At 40.2% G+C, this 22,577-nt stretch overlaps 1 protein-coding gene across 2 annotated transcripts in view; it reads right to left on the bottom strand.

Moving 5' to 3' along the window:
* The window catches only part of CLOCK (clock circadian regulator), a 92,459-nt gene that overhangs the window by 18,373 nt on the left and 51,509 nt on the right, over positions 1-22,577 (bottom strand). The window contains exons 6-10 of one of the 2 annotated variants that reach the window (XM_084626144.1): positions 20,208-20,267; positions 17,056-17,204; positions 12,578-12,669; positions 8,170-8,259; positions 2,246-2,366 (exon numbers count right to left, since the gene is read on the bottom strand). In XM_084626144.1, coding sequence (XP_084482270.1) covers positions 2,246-2,366; positions 8,170-8,259; positions 12,578-12,669; positions 17,056-17,204; positions 20,208-20,267 — 512 coding nt within the window. Of the gene's footprint in view, positions 1-2,245; positions 2,367-8,169; positions 8,260-12,577; positions 12,670-17,055; positions 17,205-20,207; positions 20,268-22,577 lie in introns of those variants that run through there. The other variant, XM_084626145.1, reaches the window with a different exon arrangement.

Genomic DNA, 22,577 nt, shown 5'->3' with positions numbered 1-22,577 from the left:
GACAGGACACCCCCACCCCTCCGTGGATAAAATGAAATCCTCCACAAACATTATAGCACCACAGTCTTCCTACTACCAAAAGGACAAATATTCCTTAAACCTGATGTCAATGAGGCCAACTTCCCATTTAACAACAAACATTTTCTCCAAACCATGGGAACAGCCATGGGTACTAACATGGCTCCCCAATATACCAACCTTCTCATGTGCCCATTTGAGGAAGAATATCTGGAAAAATGTACCACAAAACCATCAACATACCTGAGATACAGAGATATTGACGATATTTTCATACTCTGGACAGAAGACCCAAACTCCCTCACAGATTTTCATCACAACTTCAACCAGAACCACACATTGATCAAACTATCTCTAAAACGCTTCCACATCAGCATCAACTTCCTGGACACCATGATCAGATTCAACAATGGACTCCTATAAACAGCTATCCACAAGAAACCCATGGATCACCATATTTATCTCCACAGATCTAGAAACAGCCCCAGACTCACCAAAAAATCTGTTATCTACTGCCAGCCACTCAGATACCACAGAACTTGCTCTGAAGAGAAAGTCCGGAATACACTCCTAAATACACATAAAACTGCCTTCACTAAACAAGAACACTCCATTAGAGAAGTAGATCGCATCATGAAAGAGCCATCCAAATCCCCCAGAGAACCTGCTTCAGTAGAGCAAAAAACCAACCAAACAAAAACACCCCACGGACCGCACACCTCTAGCTCTCACCTATCACCCCACACGGGAACCCATAAGGGGTACCATCAAACAATTACACCTGTAGTTGATGGGGACCATATCCTGAAAGAAATCTTTCCTGAACCCCTCTTCTGATCTTCAAACAATCCCACCAAGCTAATCATGTGAAGCAAGCTCCCCACAAACCAGAACTCACCAACTCAAACTGGCACCAGACTGCTAGAACAGATGCAAAGCCTGCAGACATATCATCACTTCTATGATGATCACCCCCCGACACAACGTAACTTTCAAAATTCATGGGTCCTAAACATGCTTGTCATAACATGTGGTGTACCTCATCCAGTGCATCAAATGCCTCAATAATAACTTTGTGGGTGAAACCAGATATCACTATGGTCTTAAATAAACTCACACAGAAAAATGATAAAAGACAAAAATACCATATCACCTGTGGGTGGACACTTTTCACAGAGCAATCGCTTCCTGTCTGATCTTTCAATACTCATCCTCAAAGGAAACCTGCATAGCACCTTCAAAACTGAGCCTGGGAACTTAAATTCATAAATCTGCTAGACACCAAAAACTATAGATTCAATAGGGGCACTAGTTTTAGGGCTCATTACAATAATTTGTAACACACCCCACTGCCTGCTATCCCTAATCACCTTCGTCAAACCCCCTATGAATAACAATATAACCCTCAATTGCAGATTTCCTTTCAAGTGGCTTCCAACAACATGCCTTATCCCTTTTCCCTTATGCTTAGCAATCTGTCCCAACTTGTATTTAGCTCAGACACTCTGATTTCCTTTCCTAGACCGGAAGAAGAGGTTGGTATAGCTCAAAAGCTTGATCTTTCCATTGACAGAAGTTGGTCCAATAAAAGATAATACTTCACCTACTTTGTGTCTCTCATATCCTGGGACCAACATGGCAACAACACTACTGCAAACAACATATTTAATAAAGAATTTACTATAAATGCTGCGATGGAAAAAAAATGGCCGTGGCATTTTATTTTTTTCCAACATGGAATTACCCAATGTAGTGGATAGGAAACTATGGGATTTGTGTTTGGAAGGGCTCAGCAGCACTCACTCTCCATACTTCAGCTTTATAGAGAAGCCACAGAAGAGTGGAACTCCTACAAGGGAAGTTTCCATGGACAGCAGCCTAATGGGAAGTGCCTGGAAGTATGATTCCAATTGTGTATGACGTAATAGGTCTTCATCTTCTCCAGCTGCTATGATTATGTGACAATAAATTATAAACAGAAATACTTTCTCTGTGTTTTGGAAATATTTATGACATGCAATGTTATTTGGTCACTGGGAAATTTTAAAATAAAATATCGATTTACTTCAGAGAATAAAATGACTATGAATCATCTTTTTCCTTTAAGGCTGTAAGTTTCACCCTGAAATCCCATATGCATTTACTTCCACTGAAATCGAGTTGCCCATATAAAGACTCTATGATAAGACTCCCACATCGAGCAGATTTTTTTAGCAATACAACTTACATTTTAAATATTCTTGTGTCAATGAATCACTTTCCAGCAGATGAGTAGACAGTATTTTATAAACCTCTGAATGTTCCCCCTCTGGGATAAAATTAAATATACTCTGATCCACAAGATCAGACTGAAAAAGAAAAAAAATTTCAGAAACATTTTAATAATGCAAGACATGACATCTTTGCAAAGCCCATTGTTTTAATGTAAAACAATTAAAGAGGTCAAGGATGAGAAAACAAACATACAAAAACAGTATAGATTTAGCAAAACCATCTTCTGAGGCACAAAATACCATTTTGCAAGAAGTGATCAGCTCTTGATTGCACAGATTTTTGACACTGTTGGAGAAGTTACTTACCTTGTGCAGTAACTGGAGAACTTCGAAATATGCCCCCTGTGGGTGCTCCACATGAGGTGTGCCTGCACCCTGAACCTTGATCTAAGTTTTTTTGGTAGCATTGTCCATGAAGCCCATGCATGTGCCCCGCAGATCCTCATGTCCCGTACCAAGGCTATATGGGGCTTTGCACGTGAACCACCCTCAGTTCCTCCAACACCAAAAAGTTCCACTGAAGCAGAGGGGAAGGAGGGTGGGCAGTGGAGCACCCAGAGAGAGACACACCTTGAAGAACTGCAGTTACTGAACAAGGTGAGTAACCTCTTCTCCTTCGAGTAGTGTTCCTATGGATGCTTCACTTCAGGAGACTTCCAAGCAATATCCCCCTTAAGGAGGTAGGAGATTTGGAGTAGAGTCCAATACAGAAGAGAACTGCATTGCCTACAGCAGCATCTGATCTAGCTGCAAACACCAAGACATGATGATTAGAAACCATGAACAGAGTACCAAGTTGCCACTGCAACTGGTGCATCCTTAAGTAAGGCTACAGAAGTACTTGATGCTCCTGTGGAACGTGCTATCACTCTCAAAGGGGTTGAACGTGAGTTCGGTTGTAAGAAATTTTAATATATCCAGAGATCTACTTTGATAACCTCTGTTTTGAAATGACCAAACCCTTGTTTCTCTCTGCAGTGGCTACAAACAGTCTAGGAGATCTTCTAAATGGTTTGGGCCTCTCTCTAGATAAAAGAGTAATGCCCTCCTGACATCTAGAGTATGGAATATAGCTTCTTGACTAGTCCAATGTTGTTTGTAGGTCGAGAGTTGCAAGCCAATCCCCTAAATATAACAAGGGAATTATTGCTGGAAGGGTCTCCAGGTTTGGACATCAGAAAGTACTTCGAATAGAATCCCCTTCCCCTGTGCTAGTACAGGACCTGGTTCTATTGCTCCTAAACACAGAAGAAGCAATCTCTTGCACCAGCAACTGATTGCAAGAAGAGTTCCTGAAGAAGGATGGGGAGGAGGAATGGGTACAAGGGATGGATTTGAAATGGATAGTTTACCAAGATGTTACGGCTTCCAAAACCCATTTGTCTGATTTTATATTCTCCCATACAGCCCCAAAAGGGGAGAGAGGACACCTGAGAGAAGGGAGGGGTAGGAGGTTGCAGGTGTAATCCTCTGTCTGTTGGATGGTTGACACTCTTGACCACACCATCAAAACTGTTGCTTGGAGGACGTACACGGCTGAGGAGATGTAGCTGTAGCTGAAAGAATTTTTTCTTAGAATATCTTGGCTGGGGGCTCAGATGGCCTACGATAAGTTGAACAAAAGGACTGGGTATGCTCTTTGTGCCATCTGAGACCAATTACATCTCCTTCTAATATAGAAATATAAATCCCTAAGGATAACAGCATGGTTTTCGAGTCCTTTAAAGTGTGGAGAGATGTATCCATCGAGTCCACAAAGAGCTTGCCACCATCAAAAGGAAGGTTATCAATGGTACTTTGGACCTCTCTTGGGGAACCCAACAGCTGAACTCAAGATGCTTTTCTCATGACCACTCCAGTGGATACAAACCATGATAACATATCTGCAGCATCCAAGGAGACACAAAGTAATGTATTTGCCAAGAGTTGACCTTAAATTGTTCATGATGTTCTTCCGGCAAGTGCTCAACAAACAAAATAAATTTGTTGTAACTTAAATAGTTGTATTTGGCCATGAGCACGTGATGATTTGCTACTCAGAAGCATGGCTAACGAGTAAGACTTGTGACCAAAAAGATCTAGTCTCTTGTAGCCCTTACTATATGGGGTGGACTTCGAGCTATGATGTCTGCCTTGTTCATTAACAGCCTCCACTACTTGGGAATTTGGAGCTGGGTGAAAAAAGAGAAACTCTGATTCCCTGGCAGAGACATAATATTTTTTATGCGCTCTCTTGCAAGTTGGGAAACCACAGTTACCACACTGCTTAACAGTCTTAACGGGCTCCAACTGGACTGGTGATCCTCAAAGATGTCAAAGTGTACAACATATCCAGGAGTTTATTGTTAGACTCCTGAGTCACTTAACGGTATCTGAAAGGATGTCTGAAATTTGCTTAATCAGTTCTTGAAACTGCCTGAAGTCATACATCAGAGAGAGCGGTGGAGGCATCACAGCCTCATCAGGTGATGAACAGGAAATATTAGTAAGTGGAGCCACCTCCATACCCATCCTTGCTCCTCAAAGGTCTCCTCCTTTGGCATAGATAGTAGTAAAGCAGGTTGATAATGGGTCCTTTTCTGCTCCCTCATGTGGTATAATGACTTCACTGTAAATTGCTGGTGACAGAACACCCAAGGGTACAAGGAAGGCCTGAGGTGGCATAGGTGGAGGCATCCATCTGTGTTCCTGCCACGTTGGTCCTAATTGAGGTCCAGCTTCCTTCATTACATCAGTATAGGAAGGAGAATGATGTGTCCTAGACTAGACAATGGAACGGTGCAACCAATATTTGAGGGTCTGAAGAGTCCTCTTCCATACAGTCCAATGGAGGAGAGAGCTGTTCAGCTTGAAATGTAGATGGGGGTGAGTATGTAGCGGGGTCAGTGACAGAGTCTTGACACTGACAACCTTCCCCTCCCCCCACTCATTAACAGAGGATACTCTGGCTCTGAAGATATTAGCAGGCCTTCAGGGTGCCTAAATTGAGGTACTGACAATAACGAAGATGATGTCAAGCAAGAACCAATGGAGGATGGCTTCAGTATGGATTCAGCTAGTGCTGAATGTCTGGCATAGGTGTAAGTCTAATCTAATTCCAGCAGTACTGTAGATGGCCAAGTGGTCTTTGGTACCATTGAGTTTTGTGCTACCAGTACCGAGTGCTGTTCAGGTATGGGTTTAGAACTTGTCACCAGTGTCTGCTGCTCTGGGTACTGGCACCTGAATTGGGCAAAAAGTCTGTCAGACAACCGAGACACAAGGTGGGTGAGGTAATATTTTTTATTGGACCGACTTCTGTTGGTGAGAGAGACCCACTTTCGAGCTTACACAGAGTTTTTCTTCAGGTCTGGGAAACTAACTCAAAGCGTCACTGCTAAACACAAAATTTGAACAGATTGCTGCAATAAGCCATAAATCGGTATCTCTATTCAGTCCATGATTTTTAGTGAGTAGCTAGACACCAGATTTATGGCTTATTGCAACAATCTGTAACCCACTAACAACACCCCATCTTTCCTGCTTATGACTGGAGGTGTGTTAACAGGCAACTTCACCTTGACTGGTCCCTTAAAATAAGCGTTAACTACTAATGCTAAACAATCTGTTTAAATCTTGTGTTTAGCAGTGACACTTTGAGTTAGTTTCCCAGACCTGAAGAAAAGCTCTGTGTAAGCTCGAAAGCTTGTCTCTCTCACCAACAGAAGTCGGTCCAATAAAAGATATTACCTCACTCACCTTGTGTCTCTAAGATCCTGGGACCAATATGGCTACAACACCACTGCATTAGACAAAAGACTCCTCTTTGCTTTTGCAGTATTAGAATCACCTGGAGTTTGCATGCAACTCCCCTTAGAACCCGAAGTCTCTGTAGTCTTCTTATGGGTCAGTGACCTCCAACAAAATCTTGATTTACTCCTTACATCCTTCTGCTTAGAAGCAGATGTCAAGACTACCTCCACTGAGGATTTTGGTACCTTAGATGTATTTAGTGCTATGGTACTGCCTCCATCTCTAGCAGTTTCCAATGACCAAGGTCTTGATGTGGACAGGGCACTGGTGGTACTGGAATGTCTATGTACAGTGTAGTCCTCCGCCCTAGGATCCAAAGGTGGTCACAAAGCTTGCTTCATCATCAGAAGTTTAAACTTGATCTTGCACTTACTGGGGATACATGTTATCTCCCAAACAGTGGAGACACGGGGAAATGTCAGTTACTGAATGGTAATCACTGCACTGCGGGAGAAGCACCATTTGAACCCAAGAGAGTGTGGCATTCCTGAGTAATATAATAAAAAATGACCCCTAAAAAGGGAAAGCTATTAACTGCTATCTAACTACATAGTAATAAAATGTTTTTTTCATTATTTAGTTAGTTAAAGGAAATGAAAATAAAAGGAACAGCTGTTCCAACAGCTATAGAGACTACAAGGTAACTAACTAATTATAGAATACTAGAGCGAACAGGAGCACAGTAGACTCCGTCTCTGGCTGAAGGCAGTTGAAAAGGGCCCGCAAAGCCGCATGTAGCCTCGGCATGGGACAAGATGTGTGGGACTCATGCACTGGTCCAGCAGGCACAAGTACAAAAAAATCTCCAATCAAGGGTGTAGGTGCACCTAATGTGAATCACCAACAGGGATACAACTGGAAAAAGAAATAAACGTTACTGTAAACACAACACAGATACATATATGTAAAAGCATACTGGAACCTACTGTCTTTCCTGTGCTCTGATAATTTCAAATAGTGAAGCATTGGAGTCAAATTGTGTACTGTTGATTTAAAATATCAGTACACATTTTTGCCTCTTGGTGGCAATGAAGATTTAAAATCATCTTGAAAAACAAAAACAGAGGTGAGACAAGGTAGGTGAGGTATCATCTTTTCTTGGACCAACTTCTGTTGGTGGAAGGTACAAGCTTTCAAGCTTCATAGAGCTCTTCTTAGATAACAAGAAAGTATTACTGATACTGTTTCTATGCACAAATACATGAACAAAATCTCCAAAGAAAACAACCACAGAAGATATGTCTTAAAAAGAAAAAATTGAACTTAAAAGTTGTCCCTCTGGAACCAACTTTTTGGAGTTGAGGAAATGTTAATTTTGTTTATTTGGAAAACTGAGTCATTTATGTGTTTCTCATTTTAAGACAAGTTCTCATTCTAACACAGTTCACATCAAAGGTTAATTTTTTGCCTTGCAGAACCATTGGTAAAAAATTTCTAGTCAATGTGGATACGTTTTATAGACATTTATAAATCAGATCCAGTCTGACACAACTATTGTTTTTTGCCTCAGGTTTATAATTGATAAAGAATTTTATATAAGCACTGTTCTCCCTTTAAAATACTATTTGCTTTGGTTTCAGAAGAGTAACACTCCCAAGTGACACCTATACTAGCATGGACTAGAGAGTAAATATATCAATGAGATTAGCAGTACAAATAAAGATGAATGAGATGCAGTACAAATATGACATATAAGAGTCAGCCCAGTCAAGCAGCAATAGCATATTTGTTCCTGGTGAGCCCCGAGTTTGGAAAGTGACCAGGGTAACTAAAGATCAGTGGACAGTAGTTTCAAGTACCAACCATGCTTCTCTTTAGCAGGCTCAGCTGATGAGTAATGGAATAACAGTAACAGTGGCCTCTGAGGAGAGTGTGTATTCCTCTTTTCCAAATGAGGAGATTAAGATTGGGGACAGATCAATAACCGAGGGGGGGCGGTGTTTTAGAAGAAAAACAGAGGTTTTGGGACAGAACATATATTGTCTGTGCTCCAAGTGCTTTGAGAGGTGGAAGGTTAATAGTGCTTGCAGCAAAACCTAGTCCATAGACTAACGCTGATATCTTATTGGAAGCAGTTCATACTTACTGGCAAATGTTCAAGTAAGGGAGTTACACTTTCAGACACATATATTATACTTCCATCTGTCATGATTGCTAAAAAAAAACCATCAAGAGCCTGAAATTAAACATAATGGGCAGTTAAATGAAAAGGAACATAGTACAATGCACATGACAAATCAAAAAATCTATATTTAACATAAGAATGAAGGCTAGATTGATTTCATTTTACTTACTCTAAAAACAATGAGAGCATGTGTTATCACTAATACCTTTGAACGTCATTTGTACTATATTAGCTTTACCATTATAATTTTTCATACTGTTGTGTTCTCAAAAAGCCATCTATAATTTACAAAACTTTGGTTAGGAGATAGATCTAACTATTGGCAGGTTTGTTTCCCTCTTCTCCCACCCCTACCCTACTAGAATTCTAGTCTTTAAAAAAAGAACATGGAATGACAAGGAAGCAAGGTAGTGCTAAATGGGAAAATGGAGATTGAAGAAAAGAGAAAATAATAATAGGCATAAAAAAATCGGAGAGAGGGAAGAGGAAAAAGGATGAAGGGTAGAAAGAGAAGGAGGAAATGGTAGATTTCAATTATTAAAATCTCTTAAGTTCCAATTCTTTCCTAAAGAAACTCCGTAGAAAATAAATATTCACCACCTCAGATTAAAATTAAGAAATGGGAAGGCCATGGGTTTTAATAAAACTTACCTGTGGCTGCTTTAATTAGTGGTTTAAAATTTGAGTAAGCTTTAACATTCCTAATTAAGAGCACAATTCTGGCATTCTTGTTCATTGGAGTAGTACCTGATCACCCAAAATAATAGTAGTAGTCCCACTGATTTCAGTGGAAATCCTTATCCTTGTATGGTAACATACCATACCACTTCAGGAGAACAGAAATGGAGGTAGTGAGGAAGTAAGTTTAGCAACACCCCCTCCACCAGTTGACATATGAGAAGCCTTCTCCCCTTCCCTGGGTCAAGAGGGAGGTCCTGGGCCCATGACTTGCATTTGCTGAGCTAACCGCCTCGTTACCAGCACCCAAACATCATTGGTGTTGTTACTAAGCAGGGGTAGGCTCAGTAGGAAAGGGTAATAGAACAGGAGTTGGAGCAAGTGGGGACAGGACAACAGGGGAAGGGGCGTTCTCCCTCCTGGGATTCAGAGGCACCTAACGCTCATCTTTTCTAGGCCAAGGGACAGTCCCTTCAGATGTACCCTGAAGCCCAGCAAATGAATCACTGAGCCTGCCCCAACTAGTAATGTATGTGATAAAGGGAGTCCTGACAGAATACCACAAAGGACCCCTCCAATCTCCAGCAGCAATTGGATGGTGACTTCAATGTCTATGGAATAAGAGCATGTGACTGAGGAAGAGATACTTGCACCCCAGAGAAGGAAGACTAAGAGGGGAGACCAGTTTCCCCAGGGATGAGAGGGCAAGCAGGAGGGTAGCACTGGGGAGAAAGGACGGGAGAGGAACTAAGCATCACTGTATTCTCAGGTCTTCCAAGAGCTTGAGGGAAACAAAGAGACCCCCACCAAAATGCCCTTCTGCACCGCCTTCTGGGCAGCAACCTCTGCTGCCAGGAAGACGACGACCTTTCTGTACATCTTAGAAGCCATCACAATGTCCATGGGCCCCACCATCTGAGCCTACACCTGCACACAGGTTTCGATGTGGGATGAGGCGGCCACTAGGAGACAGCAAACACAGTGCCTCCTATTCAGGGAAGGGAGAGGGGGCCCTGAGTGCCATAGATGGAGAAGGAGGAGATGACAGCAGCAGCAGCAGTAGTGGCAATGGTGGATGGAGGGGCCACTGCAGATGGTGATGGGGCAGTGGGTAGGGCTGTATGCCTGTGGAGCTGAAGGGTAGGCAATCCCAGAGCTGATGGAAGAGACAGCACAGGGAGGGTGAACACTTGCCAGTAGCTGGGCCATGGCAGTAGCAGCTGCTGCAATGGAAGAAGCCAACTGGGCAGGGCTCTTTCCCTTTTTTCTTGCCCTGGCCCTTCTTGCTGACTGAGTGGGCCACGTTGTTGTTGATGGGTTTAGCAGCCAAGTCCTTGCCTGTGCCTTTTGCTACCACCCAACTGGGGCAACGATGGTGCCGGCAGAAATATGGGTGGTAGCCACAGGAGTGGAAGGGGGAAGAAAGCTGAGGTGAGAGGACCATGCAAGATGAAGGGGAGGCAACAGATATCCAGGGCAGATAAATGGAAGGGATACAGTTATCAGATAAAATGGACTGGGAAAGGATTGGAAAGAAAGCATCCATTATGGGAATGGAGGAAGGGGGTTCGAGACTCCTACATCTGGTATAGTGGGGAGCCAACCCACCTGCTTTTATAGCCCTCTTAACGTTCAGACAAAGGGAGGGTGGTGGGGGTCAGGGAGCAAGTTGGAAAGAGGGAGAAGTGACAACAAGAGATGGTAATGTTTAAGGAAATGATGATGAACTATATTGTACAATTTATTGCCAAATAGTTCCAGATATTTTAAGTGATTAAAGCTGTGGCTTTACTCCACATCCACTACCTACTGTCTTTCTTCCAATGGGGCTGAACAAAGGATGGTCTCATGGTTAAAGCAGTCAAATAATGCCTGTGAGAACCTGATTCTATCCCTGCCTCTTCCACAAAGTTCCTAAGTGATACTAGGCAAGTTGCTTAAACCAGATTTTTCACAGGTAGTCACTGTTTCTGGGCACTCAACTTGAGATCCTGGGGTCTGATTTGCATAAGCGTTGAGCACTCTCAGTCTCAACAGAAGTCAATGGAAGTTGTGCTTTGAACATATGAAGTGGTACACAATGCTCAGCATTCTGAAAAATCAGGTCCTATGTGTAACAAATTGTAAACCCAGAATTAGTTTATACTTTTGTTGCCAGTATTGCTCCTCTTGGCCCAAGTGGTTAACCCATATTCAGGGCCTCACATATTTGTTTCCCCTACAAGGAGAAATGAATGATGAGTCAAATTTCTTTGTATAAACACAAAATTGCAGGGAAGTTCTGTTCCCCTGGAACACCATTGAAAAACAGCAGGCAGCTTCCTTGCTTACAGTTTCCTAGTCTGCCTCTGCAACCAGCTCTGTGCCCCAAGAAGCTCTGTCTCTCTGCTCCCTCTCAGGGCCATGCTCACGAGTGCTTCTCTTACTTTCTACTGGCTTTCTCCCAGCTGTTTGAATTTCTAAACAAGATAAACTTTTAGCTCTTTAAGTGCTTGCTATAGCTCATCTGTTAGCAAGTTCCAAGTTGGACAAAACTTTCCTGAAGGGGAGGAAGTGTTGCCTAGTGGACAGAGCACTGGACGGGGACTCAGGAGAACTGGGTTCTATTCCCAGCTTTGCTACTTGCCTGCTTGGTGACCTTGGGCCAGTCACTTCCTAACTTTGTGTTTCAGTTTCCTCATCTGTAAAATAGGTGTAATTACACTTACCTTCTTTGTATGTGGTTTGAGATTTATTGATGAAAAGCACTACACAAGAGGTAGGTATTATTTTGACCGGCATCTCTCTGTGCCTCAGTTACCCATCCGTAAAATGGGGATTATACCACTCCCTCACTTTGCAGGAGTGTTGTCAAAATTGATGCTTATGAAGCAGTCTGATATTATAGTAGTAAGCACCACAGAAAAGCCCATGGGGAAATTAATAATTCAATCTTCAGAGCAGAATTTGAATAGTGTGCAGTAAATAAGGTCAAGGGCTACACATTAAACACCACGGAGGGGGGAAACAAAATATTGAATATCTGCTCATTAAGTGAGCCCTGCCCATTCTATGCACTAATTGAGAAAAAGTAATATGTGATGATGTAATTAAAGACTGTAGCATAATGCATATGCACAAGGGATTGAATTAAAGTTTCACAGGCAACCTTAATGCATTTCCTAACTTCTGAGCACTTGACTTTGCAAACTCAATAATCTGCTTTTTAACATAGGTTTTTTGTGGGTAATATGCAGATACACAATGTACATTTTTTATTATGCATACTCTTTTTACAAGCTATAGCCACACTTCCAATCAAGAAGAGAATATGTTGAATAGCTTTGGTAACTAGCATTTGGTTTAAGCACAAAAAACTAAATTAACACTGCCATAAAGGTACCAGTCATCTTTGTATATGCCTTTTTAAAAATTATTTCTAATTATAGTGATTAGAAATATTTTAATCCATTTTAAAGAACAGTTTTCATAAACTTAATAGTATGCTTTTGTACTTACAGTATATTATAGCTCATTTAGTTAAAATTACATTTGTAAAGATACTTATTTGCAGATTTCTAGGTAGATAGTGTTGCAATTAAAATATGGATTTGGAAAGGAATACCATTAAGCTAAAAGATTCTATCATCACATAGTGGTAGTTTGCTAAGGAGAATCCTCTCTTTTCAAAAAGAAAGAAATAATAATGTACCTCCAACATTAACTGTGTGAACTCTTCATTACTAAGGAATGTAGGTTTCCAGTCCTGTCGAATTTCACTGGCATCTGACTGTGCAGTGATTTCTGTAATCAGAAAAATATATATGAATATTCATTTATGATTCACACTCCTGGAAGCAATTACTTCACACCGCTGAATTATATGAATTAGGGGAAAGCTCTTTAGTCTGCTGTAATTTGAAGAAGGAAAAAAAAAATAGTCAGTTTTTTCCATTCCCTTCTGCCGTCCACTCATCATACCAGAACGTTAGTTCCTGGAAGGGTGATTAAAAAATGGAAAAGTTATCCAACAGCATGACAACATTCTGTCTTAGAGAGTAGGTAGACAATGCTAGGAGAAACTTGTATTCACACAGCTGCAGTCAAATCACCTTGTGGTGTGATTCTGTCAGATCTCAAGTTAACATACTGTTACGCTGAATAAGAATTGGGACAAGAGCTCTCCAGGAAAGAGCTCACAGATAGCACTGTTCCCTCCAAGACCTTATTGAACTAATGCCCCATCATGTTGGGGGCACTGCTCTGTTGGGGGTACCATCTTTTTTCAAGAGACATGTAAACCAAAGTTCTGATCAATTTTGGTCCTTAATAATCCCATGGCACTTTTCATAACAGACTATTATAACTCTTGTATCCTGGTCAACTCTAGTAATTCTATTCTGCCTACTAAAATTCTCCGAGTTTCAGTTGCATAAAGTAACTGTCACTTTCTGTCCTAAACTTGAGCATTATTGGTGGTGTGCTCTGGAAAATAGCTGTTGTGTTTCAACTCCAGTGGTGGATGAAGTGGTTTTTCGGTGTGCAGCTATAAAACACTCTAGGATGTTTGTATATTAGGTTATTTTGCGTATTTCCTCTTAATGCATTTTAGGATCTTTAGGATGTGTATAAAAGTGTACGTTTTTATTATAGAATAATGACGTCAATTTGTTTCCTACAGTAAAATGGCTTTACAAACAGGAAAAAGGAAACGCATATACTGGAGTTCAAATCCTTGTTGCACAAAAATAGATGCCATATTCAATTACATAAAGAACCCAATGGATGCATATTGCCACAATTATGAAATGGGCCCCAATTTTCCAATCACTGGAAGTATACTCAATGTGACACTGGAAAACAAAGTGATATTAATCTGCAAACAGTATAAAGTTCAGAAACAACAATAAACAGTTTGTTTCACTTGGATAGCTTCAGAGGAACTTTAAAAAATATGTCTGAATGTAGTGCTCTTAAAAATGAATGACTTCTAGGTAATGCTAAAGCCAAGAAGAGTATGGAGTAGCACTGTGCAGGCTTTCCTATGGAGTTTAGCCAACCCTCAGATCTGACCTAAACATTCTAGTTCTAGGCCTCTATGGAATAGAAACTGCCAGTTGTATCAAGATCAGTGCATGTCGCTCTGGGGTATGACCAAATGTGAACTTTGCCCCAATAACTGATAATAAGCAACACGCTCTAACAATTCACCATCTCCACAATACTCCTGTTTTCAAATCCCTGGGGATGGAGAGGTTGATATCCAGCATATCCAAAAGGTCATTAGTTTTAGACAATTTTAGACAGGGAGTGGAGGGAAGGAAGATCATGGCAAATACGGAACACTACACAGAACATCCTATAAACCACCCCATCTCATTTGTACCAGCGGAGCTTTAGCTCCACTAATCACAACTAATGACATGAAAATAGAGGTGGTTTTTCAAGCAGGTAAATGAGACAAAGAGTTTAAAATTCACCTGGAAACCCTCAGGAAGCCAGTGCAGGTCATCAAGCATGGCCTGAATATGCTTGTGGCAAGACATTCTGTTTAATAAAAAGGCTGAGCGATTCTGCACTAGCTTCAGTTTCTGGTCGATTTTAAGGCCATGCAGAGTAAGTTGAAGTAGTCTAATCTTAAAGTGATAAAGACAAAAATGACCACCAAGGCAGAGAAGAACAGTCACAACCTCCTGGTTGTACTTAAATGATAAAAAGCTGTCCTGGCTGTTGATGTACTTGATCTTCTAATTGCAGCTCAGAGTTTGACCAGATCCCTAGATTGTAAATTTGAACAAATGGTGGGCCCATATCCTCCGTTAGTGGGGCAGGTATTATTCTCACTATGTTTGTTAGTGGTCACATTTTTGAAATTGCATTTTAACACAAACTTCAATTTCCAATGTGTTTCTTCATTTGTGAAATGGTTAATTTTAAAAATAATTCTGATAAAGGAGGCAGTTTATTATTTACAGCGTGGTACTGATTCAAGTGCACCAATCTGGTATCAATTGTACTAATCCATTACTCTGGAAGCTTACTTGTTTATTTCAATTTGAACAAAACAAGAAAAAATGCCTACCCCAGACGTTAAGTGCCTGAGATATCTAAGTTATGGTTTTCTACTGTCACACATTACCATAGCATCTGAGAGAGCCTTCCATGTAAAATCAATAGCAATAATCTCTAGTGAACTTCAGAGAAACCCTTGCACTTCTCTTTTGGGGCAAAGTCTCTGATTCAAGCATTTTTTTGTTGTTGGTTGACTGATTAATTTGTTAAAGAGGTGGTTTTTACTTTTTTTTAAAATGTTTTGGGATGCCAATGTTGCAAACAACCATTAAAAATACAAGCAATAAAATCATTATGAAACAAAACAGTAGCATATTTCACCTATTTGTAATAACTAGTCAATAAGAAAACATTACAAAAACTCCAGAGTGTCCTACATGGACTGACTCTTCTTGGAGATAGGGGGGTTGAAACTAGATTTATTTGTTTCTGTATTTTCAGAAGTATCAATGTTAAACATGTCTTAGTAATATAGTACAGAATGGCTAAACATTTAATGTTATTAAATCTATTAATACATGCGTGCATGTTTTCTCTTTTTTGTTCCATTTTAACTGTTTTAATGGTATTGTTCTAATAAGCATCTGCTGCTATTAGGACAGTAACCATAATACTCAAATACAGGACATACAACAGGCATACAAGCATAACCATGTGATGAAAGTTGTATTGACAATCACCATATGAACATGTGGATAAGTATATGTATGTATCACCTTCCCACCTTTGCTTGTTATATTATCCATCTGTTTCACATGGGTTATATTACCCTTATCTATTTCTTACTTCTCCACCTCCTCCTGGGAAAGAGAGTATATTCTGCTCAAAAGTTGCCGAGGGCAACTTCTCTTCATCATATCCCCTGGGTGTTACCTAGTAGACAGTGTTTTGTTTCAGTTTGCTTGTTTTTGGCTAGCATACAATAAACTCTGAGCTGCTGAGACTGGAAGGCTGACTTTACAGTATATTAGTATAATGAGCATGTATAATTAGGAGTACATTTGTAAACAATTTTTTTTTTAATCTCACATCTACCAGCATGAACTGCAAGGTGCTATATTAATGTATAAAGAACAAGAGGAAAAACTAGGTGTGGGGGAAGCCATGGCTGTCTTAAAGACTGAGAGAAAATAAGATACTTTTGAATCAAACTCAACCACCGTGGAGAGGAAGAATCATCCATCCTGTTAATATATTATTAAACTTCCTTAGTTTAGACACTGGAACGAATAAGGGCAATTTTCTCAAAGCAGAAAATTCTCTTGTCATACTGAAGTTTCTTTAAACTGAGGATTTCAATGGAATTAGTAAACTACACAGAAAATAACTTAGCGGACTGACAAGAAAATGCTAATCCTTCAGTTTATTCCCAGAGATCAGACACTAACAGTACTATAAAGCAGCTACTAAAAATCATTCAGAAAAGTGACACAAAAGTAAAATAAAAAATCCTAATTTCCTTCAGAAGTCTGCCCAAGAAGTAGCTTTAGAATTATTATGTATGAAAGGGAACAACAACATAATACTTGTGAATGAACTAACAAGACACAAAGAGACACAGGGCACGTCTACACAGCAAAATAAAAAAAAAAAACCCACAAGTCTCAGAGTCTGGGTCAGAGTCTCAGAGTCTGGATTAACTGATTCCGGCTCATGCTGCGGGGCTAAAAATAGCCATATAGACATTCGGCCCCAAACTCTGAGACTCACTGCCGTGAGCTGTGGGTTTGCATTGTTGTTTTTTGGGTGGGTTTTTTTTCTTTTCTTTTTTCTTGCTGTGTAGATGTATTCATAGAATTAAATGGAGACTTCAGAAATTTTTAGGATTTGGAAAATTAACAGTACAAAAACAAACTATAACTAGGATTTTGGTGCACTTTGTACAGTGCTAATCTATTCATACAACATTTTCTTGTCTTGGTTACTTATTGAGTGACTAAACAACATACTCCATTTATGATGTCTGTATGTGGAAATCCTTCATCTGTAAAGATATCCTTTGTACAGCTTTGGTTTGGGGAGCTCTTTTGCAGGTTACTTGGGAGAATTAAAGGCCTGAACCAAAACCCAATCGAAAGACTCCAGTTTTCCAGCTGTCTTGTTACACCACAGAATTACCTTTGTGCTTCCGTAAAAAGTCAATGCTTTTCTGCAGTACAGTGGATTTATCCATCTTCCGAGCATTACCCGGAAGCATGGAACCAAGCTCTTTGATGAGAACATTAAACTGATCTCTACGTTTCTTTTCAGACTTGTTTCTAGACACTCTGAAAAAGACAAAAATGGAAAGCATGTTATAAAAACAGAAGCAAACTGGGTCAACAATATTTCACAGATGACAGGTTTTAATCAAATTTTCAATTTTGAATGAGGGTTAGAGGAGTCAGCTCTTACAAAGGTGTATATTACTGATAGTATAAATTCTGTGAATATAACAATGAACATCTACTTACAGATTAACACCAAAATGAGACAAAATTTGACAATGGCAGCAAATATAACCATTGATTCAATATTCCTCTAATAGCCAAACATTTAACCATTCATTTGTGGTCATGATACAAGTGTTAAATATATGGAGGACTTAGGAACGTGGACAAAAATTCCTCAGCTGTTTATTTTAAAATTAGGCTACTATGCTGTCCTCTTACCTGGGTGATCACTAGTCACTGTAGTGAACAAGGATGTTAAACAGAGATTTCAGAAACTAAGTCATTTCCAGCAATATACACTCCTTCCTTTTGTCTTGCAGTGGGTCAGCAGGAAAAAAAAGGGGAGAACTGATCTAATCTGGGCACTTGACTCTGGTGACTGAGAACTTCTCCAACTGTCCACAGCAGCAAGGGCCTATTTCAGTTATGGCCTGAACCACTAAAACGGGATGCTTGCCACGTATGCCTTTGTGCCTACTGGTGAAGATTGGGGGGCCACCCATATCCTTCTGGGGAGCATCTGCAAGAGCAGAAATCCACTGGGGTCTGAGGCACAACAGCCTGTTACTGGCCAGCCATTCTCTAAATCAGCTATAGGCAGGAAGAAGTGGAGATTACTCATGTTCCAGCTGAAGTCAATTTGAGCCTTGAAAGACTTTTACCACCATAAAAGAAATCTGAGAGTCCAAACCTATTTGTGACTTGAGCTAGTAACCTGGGAAGAGGTTCTATTCTATACAGTACTGCTATTCAGAGATCATGCAACTTGGATTGGAGCTCAGGCTTTCAAGCCTGGAGTGGGAGTGGGGGAGTCTGTGGACCCGGATTGGGAGGCTCACTCCCAGAAGCAGTATAGACATACCCTTGGAGTCATGACAGTGAAGGCTGTGTTTGGGTGGGATCCTCCATGCAAGAGTTTCTCAAAGAACTCAAATTTGAAATTGCGGAACTATTAACTATGGTTTGTAACCTGTCCTTTAAATCAGCTAGTGTACCCAATGACTGGAAGATAGCTAATGTAACGCCAATATTTAAGAAGGGCTCTAGAGGTGACCTGGCAATTACAGACCGGTAAGTCTAACGTCAGTACCAGGCAAATTAGCTGAAACAATAGTAAAGAATAAAATGGTCAGGCACATAGAAGAACACAAATTGTTGCGCAAAAGTCAACACGGTTTCTGTAAAGGGAGATCATGTCTTACTAATCTATTAGAGTTCTTTGAGGGGGTCAACAACATGTGGACAAGGGGGTTCCAGTGGACATAGTGTACTTAGATTTCCAGAAAGCCTTTGGCAAGGTCCCTCACCAAAGGCTCTTATGTAAATTAAGTTGTCATGGGATAAGAGGAAAGATCGTTTCATGGACTGAGAACTGGTTAAAAGACAGGGAACAAAGGTAAGAATAAATGGTAAATTTTCAGAATGGAGAGGGGTAACTAGTGGTGTTCCCCAAGGGTCAGTCCTAGGACCAATCCTATTCAACCTATTCATAAATGATCTGGAGAAAGTCATAAACAGCGAGGTGGCAAAATTTGCAGATGATACTAAATTGCTCAAGACAGTTAAGACCAAAGCAGACTGTGAAGAACTTCAAAAAGATCTCACAAAACTAAGTGACTAGGCAACAAAATGGCAAATGAAGTTTAATGTGGATAAATGTAAAGTAATGAACATTGGAAAAAATAATCCCAATTATACATACAATATGATGGGGGCTAATTTAGCTACAACTAATCAGGAGAAAGATTTTGGAGTCATCGTGGATATTTCTCTGAAGACGTCCATGCAGTGTGCAGCAGCAATCAAAAAAGCAAACAGGATGTTAGGAATTATTAAAAAAGGGATAGATAATAAAACGGAGAATATCTTATTGCCCTTATATAAATCCATGGTAAGCCCACATCTTGAATACTGCGTACAGATGTGGTCCCCTCATCTCAAAAAAGATATACTGGCATTAGAAAAGGTTCAGAAAAGGGCAACTAAAATGATTAGGGCTTTGGAATGGGTCCCATATGAGGAGAGATTAAAGAGGCTAGGACTTTTCATCTTGGAAAAGACGAGACTAATGGGGGGTTTGATAGAAGTATATAAAAGCATGAGTGGTGTGGAGAAAGTGAATAAGGAAAAGTTATTTACTTGTTCCCATAAGAACTAGGGGCCACCAAATGAAATTAATGGGTAGAAGGTTTAAAACAAATAAAAGGAAGTTCTTCTTCACTCAGCGCACAGTCAACCTGTGGAACTCCTTGCCTGAGGAGGTTGCGAAGGCTAGGACTATAACAGGGTTTAAAAGAGAACTGGATAAATTCATGAAGGATAAGTCCATTAATGGCTATTAGCCAGGATGGGTAAGGAATGGTGTCCCTAGCCTCTGTTTGTCAGAGGATGGTGATGGATGGCAGGAGAGAGATCACTAGATCATTACCTGTTAGGTTCACTCCCTCTAGGGCACCTGGCATTGGCCACTGTCGGTAGACAGGATACTGGGCTGGATGGACCTTTGGTCTGACCCAGTATGGCCATTCTTATGTTCTTAAGACATCCATTGTCACAGGGAAGGAATAAGCTGCCCATTACTCGAAATAAGAGTCTTCATATACAGGGACAGCCATATTTGAACTTGAGGCACAAAGACTCCTTTAACCAACACCTCAAAGTAAATAACGCATATGTGAAAAAATATGACATAACCTGAAATACAAACACAACGGGGAAGTCCTGTTTTACTGTATGGTTACAAACACATAGTCACATTTTTATTCTGTTAATATAGTTGGATTTACCAAAGCAATCAAATAAAGGACATTTTAGCATAAGCTAACTTAAAAAGACTACCTTTTTGCTTTATCCTTGTCATCTTCTTCCACCAGACCATCAAAAATACTACCATCATCTCTACAAGAGAAAACACAGACCAACATTAGAGCACACTAGTCTCTCACAGACTGCTAACATTATGAAAGGAATACGCAAAATGGCAAGCAAAGGTAGCTTATCATTCAATAGTTCAACTAACCCAAGATATGGGAGCACTGTTTTATTGTGATCTAAGTTTTATAAAGCCAAACAGCTTCCATGAATCCACCTACTTTATAAGTTGTTGCCTATAGATAGTTTACTAAAACCCTGTATTTTGAAAGGGCTGACATTTCTAAGATATACCTCAAGTTATTTTCAGAATATTTAAGTTTTTAATGAGATACCTCACAAACAATCCTCTCTGCATACTTAGCTTACACTACCCTGTGTTAGTTTTAAATCTTTTTGAACAGTACCGTTGCTACGTCCTTCCAAACAAAGGAGAGGACAAAATCACTTTGCTATAAGATCTTTGTTGTTTGTTTGCAAGCCCTTAATTTTAATTATAGGGTTATTTATAGTAAAAAAAATGCATCCTTCATATATGGTAATAAATTATTAAGCTTAGAAGGAAGAGGAATGTGCTATATTTCATCCCATTATGTTATTTTGCAAATACACAATTTAAAATGAGCTATAAATAATATTCCGAATATCACTCTAAAACATTATACAATGCCTCATTTCGACTATAGCAATTCCTTTTACAGTGTTCCTAAATCAGTCTCTAAACATCAGACATCAGAATATACTCTTTCACTTAAATAGGACCATATTGCACTTTATTTCCCGCATCACTTCTTTTGTATTTATTTTGAAATGCGAATCAATTCACTCCTGGTTTTCAAAACCACCGCATATTAGACTTTCTCCATCTAACCTCTCTAACCTAGTCTACTAATTTCCATGTCTACTTAGTACAGTCCTCCAATTTTTGCCTCCCCATAACTTTTCAGAGTTGGGAAAGTTAATCTGTGACTCTTTCTTCCTTCCTTCGAGATATGAAAACACTTTCTCTCTAAATCTTACCTTGCACTCATCTCTCTCACTAATTTGTGACTCTCATACTGTAAAGGTTTCAGAGTAACAGCCGTGTTAGTCTGTATTCGCAAAAAGAAAAGGAGTACTTGTGGCACCTTAGAGACTAACCAATTTATTTGAGCATGAGCTTTCGTGAGCTACAGCTCACTTCATCTCATGCTCAAATAAATTGGTTAGTCTCTAAGGTGCCACAAGTACTCCTTTTCATACTGTAAAGTAATTTGTGATACTGTGAATAGTAGATGCTAGTAAACAAACTGTTATTCACCTTCTCATAACTGTTGTTCTTCGAGATGTGTTGCAGATGTCCATTACACTAGAAGGTGTGTGCATATCCTGTGCACCCAATACTGGAGAATTTTCCTTAGCAGTACCCGTAGAGGCGGCCCTGCCCATACCTCAGCTCCTCATGTTCAGAGGAGAGGGTATAAAGAGCAGAACTGCCCTGAACTCCTTCAGTTTTTTTGCACTGGAAACGAATGGCAGACTATGATACATTGGAAGAGGCGGGTGGGTTGTGTAATGGACATATGCAACACATCTCAAAGAATAACAGTTATGAGAAGGTGAATAATTTTTTTTTCTTTTTTGAGGTCTTGCATATATCCATTACGCAATAGGTGACTCCCACTCTGTGACTCCAAGGTGGTAGGGTTCCGAGGCTCTCTGGAAGAGGGACTGTAGTATTATCTTCCTACATTGGCATCTTCCCTTGATATCTCAGCCAGCGCGGAAAGTCTGGTGAATGTATGTATGGAAGATCACATCACTGATCTTCAGATAGTCATAACATGGACATATGCCACAAAAGCTGCAGAGGCTGAATGTGCTCTGATTGAGTATGCTGTCACCTCCTCAGAGGCTTACACATTTGGCAGCATAACAGAGTGATGCTGCTAGTGATCCACTTTGAAAGTCATTGTAATTGGTTAACCTCTCTATGCTCCACAGAACAAACAGCTGTGAAGAAACCCAAGAGAGCTTTGTCCTATTCAGGTAAAAAGCCAAAGCTTGATGCACATCCAGAGCAAGCAGTCTTTGTTCATCCTTGGGGCTTTGGAAAGAAAACTGCTAAATATAGTCTGATTCAGGTGAAATGTGATACTACCTTTGAGAGAAATTTAGGATGCAATCTAAGGTGAACCTTGTCTTCATAGAAAATGGAATAAGATAGATCAGTGCCAAGTGCATTTACCTCTTGCACTCTATCAGTCGAGGTGATGGTCATAAGAAGGCTACCTTAGCTGAGATGCAGATGTGGGCAGGGAGCTAAAGATTCAAAAGGAGGATCCATAAAGGAGGAGA

Source organism: Lepidochelys olivacea (assembly GCF_965140295.1).
Source record: "Lepidochelys olivacea isolate rLepOli2 genome assembly, chromosome: 4".
In the NCBI taxonomy this organism is placed as follows: domain Eukaryota; kingdom Metazoa; phylum Chordata; order Testudines; family Cheloniidae; genus Lepidochelys; species Lepidochelys olivacea.
The sequence above is the reverse complement of the archived record's forward strand: the minus strand, read 5'-3'. Positions and strand labels throughout refer to the sequence as shown.